This window comes from Columba livia, chromosome 3, assembly GCF_036013475.1.
Source record: "Columba livia isolate bColLiv1 breed racing homer chromosome 3, bColLiv1.pat.W.v2, whole genome shotgun sequence".
Classification (NCBI taxonomy): Eukaryota; Metazoa; Chordata; class Aves; order Columbiformes; family Columbidae; genus Columba; species Columba livia.
In genome coordinates this window covers 84,002,028-84,009,876 of record NC_088604.1, presented here as the reverse complement: position 1 = coordinate 84,009,876, position 7,849 = coordinate 84,002,028, and the positions used below count along the sequence as shown (strand labels likewise).

The window sequence follows — 7,849 nt, the reverse complement described above, 5'->3', positions numbered from 1 at the left end:
TCTCAATTTAAGTGGAACCTCTTGTGTTCCAGTTTGTACCCATTACCCCTTGTCCTATCATTGGCTGTCACCGAGAAGAGCCTGGCTCCATCCTTGTGACACTCACCCTTTATATATTTATAAACATTAGTAAGGTCACCCCTCAGTCTCCTCTTCTCCAGCTCCAGAGACCCAGCTCCCTCAGCCTTTCCTCATAAGGGAGATGCTCCACTCCCTTTATCATCTTCTTTTCCCTACGCTGGACTCTCTCCAGCCTCCCACACTGGTATGCAGCTCATGCTTCACTGAAACATGGTCCCATGTTCTCCCGAGTTTTCACTGGCACTGCCAAGATTGCACCTGTTGCTAAAACAGCTGTGCTTGGCACGAGTCTGTAATGAGGTGTAAAAAAGACACAAACCAAGGCTGCGAGGTGCTAGTGAGGAGTTCGATTTCCAGGCTAAGCTGAGACCCGAGGCACAATGGTTCCGGCCGCAGCGCTCTGCCGAACGGGCGGGCGCTGTGGCGGGCTAGAAACTACAATTCCCGGCGTGCCCCGCGCCCTCCCCGGAAGCGGCTGGCCGCACGGCACGCTGGGACGCGTAGTGCAGCGGCGGCCGCCGCCCAGGGCCGTGTCCCGAGAATTTGAAAATTCCCGCGGTGGCCGCGGCGGCTCTCGCGAGAACTCCGCCCCCCGTCCCGCCCCCCGCGCGGCGGGTGAGCGAGCGAGGTGGGTGCTGCGCGGGGGAGGGCAGCGGCGCGGGGCGCAGCGGCGCGCGCCAGCGCAGCACGGGCCGCGGTCGGTTGCGCAGGAGCCCAGCGTGTCGCGGCCGGGCAGCTGCGGCGCGGGCGGAGCCGCCGTAACCGCTGTGGGAGATGCCGCCGCCCTCACTGGCACGTACGGGGGAAAAGCGGGCTGGGGCGGGGGGGCGAACAGGGAGAGAAAGGTGGAGGTGGCGACCACCGCCCGCGCGTTTTTCCGCCTGGCTTCCTGCGTTCCCCCGCACCGGCCGGTACCGGGTGCTGCTGGAGCGGCTAGGCCGCCGCCTCTGGCGCAGCGCGGGCCCGGCGGGGGCCTTAGGCCGCCCGGCCGCTGTCTCCTGGCCCTTATGTAAGTGACCCCCTGGGCTGCGGCCCCGTGCCCGGCCACACGTGGCCCGTCCGCGGTCGGGGGCGGCCGGCGGCGCGGCCTGGCCAGCGCACATGGGAAGAGGCGGCTCCGCAGCCGGGAGGCGGCCGTCAGAGGCTGGGGGGCGTGGGAGATGTGGCGGCTGCCGCCGGTAGATTTCCCTCCTGCCCGGCCACCCGCCGCCAGGCTGGCGCACGTCCCCGCCTCTCGCTGCTTCGGTGACTTTTCGGAGGGTCTTCCTTTGATTTCTCTCTTTTTTTTTTTTTTTTTTTCCTGTCCCCCGCCCTCCTCCTTTTCGGTGTCGTTTTCCAGGAGGAGGCGGGAAATTCGCTCTTTGCGTAGAGTGGCGGTCGCGGGAAGAGGCTGGGTTTAATGTGGAGAGCAGAGCTTTACAGGAATCCAGCGCGTTTTGTGGGAATATCTTAATTTTCTGCATGAAGCATGCATCACGCAGCAAAGTTGCTGACTTAAACAAAAATGCTTGATTTTTTGCTTAATAGAAAGTGACTCTAGGTCTGGAGCTTCTGCCTCTGGAGAGAAGCGTGATGTCAGTCTTTCAAGTCTAATAATTGCTTCCTGATCCTGTTTGGTAAAATTATGGGCAAGGTAGGGACTTAATTCTGTTGGGAATGCTGAACCCCGTTTCGGGTGTGGCAAAGGTGGTATTTCATGTGCTACCTTAGGGCCGTCAGTCTGGATGATGGTATTGGTCCAGGCTGGGAGCTGCGCTGTGTGTTTGGGCACACAGTCCTGTACCATGTTCTGCTGAGGACACCTCTTCATTCCCTGACATCAGTTCATTTTCCTGCAACATTGGTGGGTGTGTGCTTCTTTAAGACAGTGAAAGGAACTTAATGAGGCTTCTGTTAATTTTGTGTCTTCTGCCTCATAAGCTGTCAGATGTAGTTTTAGAGAAATAACGTTGACAAGCCTTTGCCGGTGTGATATTGCTTTATTTGTGCAGTGGAGAGAATACTGAAGTTGTTATGCGAGAGTCAGCAAACACCTGGGCCTGTTGTGTGTGTTGCACATGTTTTTGCAGTTCACCTTGTCAGGTTGCTGTTTGTAAAAGTATGTTTCAGAACTGGATATTGCAAAGCTGTCTGGGCAGCCTGCTCTAGGTGGCCCTGCTTGAGCAGGGGGCTTGGAGCAGGTGACCTCCAGTGATTCTGGAAGCCCTTTCTCTTAGTTGTGATGTTGTGATTCTGGAATTTGTGCTGGTAGGGGCAAGCGTTGTGGTAGCACACCAGGGTGGTATGCTGGCAATATCTTGTTAGCTCTTGTCTCCTTCGATGAGGAAGGCTGCATTCTGTACTGAGCTGCTCAGCACCAACATCTGTCTGTCCAGGTATACTGAGCAGTGTAGAAAAGAGCGTAATTTCAGAACTGAGTTCAGGAACTTTTGCTAGCTCAGCCAAGTTAGACAGGGACTGCCACTCTTCACTCAAGGTATAGTCAAGTTAGAGCATAGCTGTAAGTGGTAGCTGGGTAAACGGGCTCTAGTGTCAGCTTCTGATCTGTGTTGGTTTGGGTTGTTTTTTCATGTAAAGGGAAATCAAATCTATGATCTGCATCAGGTACACAATCTTAGTTGTTGAGGGCTGTTGGGAGAGCTGAAATTCTTCTTCCCACCTTCTGCTGCACATTCATGCTGCTTGGAGAGCTTGTGGAGCTTCTGCACGAGCTCTGCAAGACAGTCTGTCTGCTGCACTTGAAGGAAATAAGCCTGGTTGTAGAATTCCGATACAGACTATCTTGGTTAGGCTAGTGGCTTTTTAGACTGGAACTTGGGTTTTGGATTGAATATAGGGGTTTTGCCTAAAACATCATGGGGAGGTTTTCTGCCTAAGTGGGAAAGAAATGACCCAGTGGTACTTGCTAAATCGCCTGCTAACTCACTCACTAAATGTTCTTTTTGCAGGAGTAAAACAGGGCAAAGTGGAAATTCTCTGAACCTGACTACTGAGGTACAGAAAGTGTCTTTTCCATCTACTGCTCATCCAATGCTTGTGAGTTGCTTAGTTTCCTTTTTTTTTTTTTTTTTTTTTTGGTCTGGGAAAATGTCACTGAAGAAGTCATTAATAATAATTCAACAGATTCTATAGTTGCCATCTTTACTTGTTATTCAACAAAGGGGATACTGGTTTTCTCAAAATAACTTAGTTTTTCTCCCATTTCTTCTTTGACTTCTTCCTATTCTTGTCCCGTTTCCTCAGAAAATGTTATGTGAATAGTGTCACACAGTGTTCTCTGTTCTCTCATCACCAATTAATGTCTCCCTGAAATCACTTTAGCTTACACATCTGGCTGAATGACGGAATGATACCTTTCAGTTGCAGCCTTTTTCATTGAGACAGTGAGTCTCTAGTGCAAGAGGGAGTTAAAAGTTGACTGTGTTTGTCTTGACTGGTGTCCTTTCTAAAAGGGTTTTTTAGCTCTCCTTGCAAACTGAGGGTGTAGTTTCAGATGTGTATGAATTCCCTCTCCTTCCCAATGCATTGTCCTGCCTCTTTCCTTGTACCAGCTGTGATGCTCGCTAGTTCTCTGTGCAAGAACTTGCTAACCTGGTGGAAAACTACCTACTTTTCTGGGTTAGTAGTAGAACAAAGGAGCAGATGGAGAGATGGGGGGCAGTAGCAAGGCCTCTCTTTTGGTGGCAGTGAAGTAGAGGTGTTTTGTGAAATCATATCTTCAGCTGCGACTGACCATATTTTTAGCTTTTTCTTCAGTATGGCCATAATGTTGTTGACATTTGAAATGGATTTTCATGTACTACCATCAGTCAAAAGTGACATAGGCTACTTTGGGGGAGGGTTCATTTTTCAATGTTTTCATGAATGGTCTGGATGATGGGGCAGAGTGTACCGTCAGCAAACTGGCTGATGATGCAGGACTGGGAGGGGTGGTGGTGACATCAGGGGGTCATGCAGCCATCCAGAGGGACTTGGACAGGCTGGAGAAATGGGCTGAGAGGAACCTCGTGCAGTTCAACAAGGGGAAGTGCAAAGCCCTACACTTGGGGAGAAACAAGCCCATGCACCAGTATATGCTGGTGGCTGCCCAGCTGGAAAGCAGCTCTGCAGAGCAGACCCTGGGTGTCCTGGTGGACACCGAGTTGACCTTGCAGCAAAGGCAGCTGATGGTGTCCTGGACTGTGTGAGGAGGAGCGTTGGCAGTGGGTGTAGAGTGCTGATCCTTCCTCTAACTGGCACTGTTGAGGCCACGCTTGAAGTGCTGTGTCCAGGTCTGGGCTCCTCAGTCTCACAAGAGAGAGACGAATGTACTGGAGGGAGTTCAGTGAAGGTCTGCAGGGATGATTAGAGGGGATTGGAGCACTTCTGTGAGGAAAGGGTGGAAAAACCGGGACTCTTCAGCCTGGAGAAGAGAACATTTTTCTAAATGTTGACTCATGTAGTGCGGACCCTGACTTACACTTCCCATGTTTCACACACTTGTTTTCATGCTGGCAGAAGATACTGGAGCATATTCTGAAACAGGGTGCTTGTGACTTGAAATATAGGAGATTCCAGTGCCCAGGCTTCAGAGCATAATCTTTCTCCACAGAAGCACAACTCATACAAATTGTATTTATTTCTAAACATTTCTCTTTAATAAGCTTGTGTTGTTCCCAGTGTCTAGTCTTCAAAACTACCTGTAACCTCCTGTGCTGTAAGGAAAATAGGTTATTAGTACATGCTGGAAGAAAGAATCATAAAACTGTATTTGCAGGAAAGCATGTAGGGTAGAGTTACTGCAGTAGGCTTTGTGTGCACATGTAAGTGGCTGGCTCTACTGGTTTGTAGTGTAGAGTAAGGGTTCTGTTTGATGCCCAAGCTGGTCAGCATGTGTAACACCCAGGAACAGTGAACTATGTATATTTCTTCGTGCAGAAAGCAGTGCTGTTTGAACAAGAGAACTGAATCTGTCCTGTCTTCCAGAGGCTTTTTCAATAACCCAGAGAGCTTGTGAAGCATGGTTACTTAAAGTAGCCTGTATTTCCCTGTGTATGGAATATATCTTATTTAGCCTCCTATTTAATCTTGTAAATCACTTCAACTTTTAAGGTTTTCCACAAAAAAAAAAAATATATATATCTTGACATACTGAAATGTGAACTCTTTGCAGAGCACTTACAGCAGTGTGCAAACTGTCTGAAAGGCCTAGAAATTTTTGCAAAATACTGCAGAGATGTCATAAAGACAGGCAATAGAAGGAAGGAACTGGAATAAGGAATTATGACAATTTAAATATAGAAAAAAAAAATCATTGTTTTAAAGTCCTGTGCTATATTTACACCATGAGTGTATGGAAAACAACTTTCTAATTGATGAGCTATGCATGTCTGTATAGCTTGTAATGTGAAAAAATCAACAGTACATTTTCTGGAAGAATTTGAGAATGTGGGTAGCTAATAACTTAAGTATTCCTTAGTGTTCAAAATAAACATGCAAAAAGTGAGCAAGACATAAATCATGTGTGAAATCTACTGGAAGACACTTGTCAATAAAGTGTAAAATCAAGAGAAAGCACAAATGGAGACTTATACCTGTTACTGAGAAGCCTTTTAAAACGTTATTTTTTTCAGCATCTTACTAACTTCTGTGAGTAGAGTTGAACTCAGTGAATTGGGTTTTTTTCCTCATTGCTTACCTTGTTAATACCCCTCTGTTGCTATTTGGTGGTGATCTCATAGGCATGAGAAAAGCAAAGGATTCTCCTTTTACTCCGCTGTGAGATCAAAAACTGTCCTGAGTGCCATTTTTAAGAACAAGGTACAGGTGATGTATCTGAGATTATTCACTGCATTCTGATGAAACTTCTGTCAATCTCAAAAATGTTTATGGCTGACATGAGTATTTCTGGTTTTGTTTTTGTTTTTTTTTTTTTTTAATTTGCAGTGAAGAATGCGAGACCTAACGGCTCAGGTAACGAGCAGTCTGCTGCAGTTTCCGGAGGTGACTATTCAGGCACTTGGGGAAGATGAGATAACCCTGGATTCTGTGCTGTTTGGAAAGTTTTCTGGAGGTGAGCATTTTCCTTTAAATTTGGTTTTGGTATAAAGTTGTTATTGCCTGGAGGTTACCTGAGGCGTAGGTTTGTAGTATCAGCTGTGTCAGGCTGGGGTTGTTAAGATGCATCAGGTTTAGAGAGAACAAAAAGGATGTTTTAATGGTTAAAAATGCTAATGTTAAAACATCAGTATGGTCGAACTTTGAAATTACAGCAACCTGCACCAATCTTGTGTTATGGAAATAATTTACTGAAACATGCTGAGCCAGTGAGATCTCTTCATTTTTAAATAAATAAAAAGGCAGTTTTCAAAAAAGTAATAGTATTGTTTTGGGCCATATTTATTTGTACCAGCTCAAGGTCTATGACCATCATCATAACATCACATGCAGAAATAGTTCTCCTGTGGTGTTACAGAGGCAAAATCTCCTGCATTTTCTCTTCTAGTCTGAAAAAAAAACAGAAGGAAGAGGGAGGATAAGAGAGGATAAGCACTGCAGCCATATTTCCAAAGTATTTAATTGGATGCAGATGAGCATCCAGTGAGAGCTGCTGCAAGTGGCTAAGCAGATTAGGTAGCTGACTTTGTAGGTGATTGGGAAGTAGAGCTGGTGGCCTGTCTGGATGTCCAGGCTTCTGTGAAGAACAGGTGGAACCTGACAGCAAATGCAGTAATTGAGTTAATACTTCCTTGAAGTTTGAAGTGGTTCTGTGAAACACAATACATTAAATTGTTTCTGTGATCAGCAGGTGCAAAAGGTTGAATTTACTCCTGCAGTGCCCGTGTTAAGATAATTTCTTGTTGAAGTCCAAATCCATGCCTGAAGTAGGCATGTGTCAGGTCATATTAATGAACTAGAAATGAGTTGGCTTAGATTTGTTATTTTTGACGTGTGCTTGAAGACTCGCATTCCCATATGCATTTAGATGATTTCTAGCAAAAACAAGCCTAATATGGTCTAAAGCCTGTAGATCAACACGTTGTCATCTCTTTCCAAAACAATCAAAATTCTCCAGTGCAGGAATGACAAGTGCAAATGCAAAATAATAAGGTGGTTAATTTTAAGATGTATTGCTTGAGGATTTCAGTGCGTGATTTCAAATAACTGACCAAGATTTATGTAAGTCAGTCTTCATTTTTTTTGTACTTTCATGGGAGGGAAGGGACTGTGACAGTGGTTGTAGAGTTGTTTTCAGTCTTCTGTTGGAAATTTGCTGTAGTCAGCTCTCTTTTCTCTTACAGGGAGAAATGGCCTGGCATGGTTGGCATGTGGCCCTCAACTGGAGGTGGTGAACTCACTGACAGGAGAGCGGCTCTCTGCGTATCGTTTCAGTGGAGTGCATGAGCAGCCGCCCATCGTTCGCGTGGTCAAGGAGTTTTCCTGGCAGAAGAGAACTGGACTCTTGGTCGGGCTGGAAGAAGCAGAGGGGAGTGTTCTTTGTCTGTACGATCTTGGAATATCACGAGTGGTTAAAGCAGTTGTTCTTCCAGGAAGGGTATGTGCTTTCTATTGCAGATCCAAAGCTTTTCTGTTGTTGAGTGCTGCATAGTCCCGTTTCAGCTTTTTGCTCTGGAGCATTTCTTTGTAGGAGGTGTTTTTTCTATGTTGCGTTAATATGCGTTCACATCAGAGTGTCCAGTCAAGAGGGCCTTGATGTAGAATCTTGGGGTTAATGGTACCATTATCCTTTGAGTTAACTGGTAGCAAACCAAGTTTTCTGATTTCATTG

At 46.5% G+C, this 7,849-nt stretch overlaps 1 protein-coding gene across 8 annotated transcripts in view; it reads left to right on the top strand.

The window, feature by feature from the left end:
• Window positions 1-642: 642 nt before the first annotated feature.
• Window positions 643-7,849, top strand: part of LOC102084908 (protein ELYS) — a 41,367-nt gene continuing 34,160 nt past the window's right edge. For 2 of the 8 annotated variants that reach the window (XM_065057937.1, XM_065057931.1), the window contains exons 1-4: window positions 643-709; window positions 3,030-3,117; window positions 6,007-6,133; window positions 7,362-7,615. In XM_065057937.1, coding sequence (XP_064914009.1) covers window positions 6,013-6,133; window positions 7,362-7,615 — 375 coding nt within the window. In that variant the 5' untranslated portion in view covers window positions 643-709; window positions 3,030-3,117; window positions 6,007-6,012. Of the gene's footprint in view, window positions 710-733; window positions 878-2,433; window positions 2,457-3,029; window positions 3,118-6,006; window positions 6,134-7,361; window positions 7,616-7,849 lie in introns of those variants that run through there. The other 6 variants (XM_065057936.1, XM_065057930.1, XM_065057935.1 and 3 more) reach the window with 5 other exon arrangements.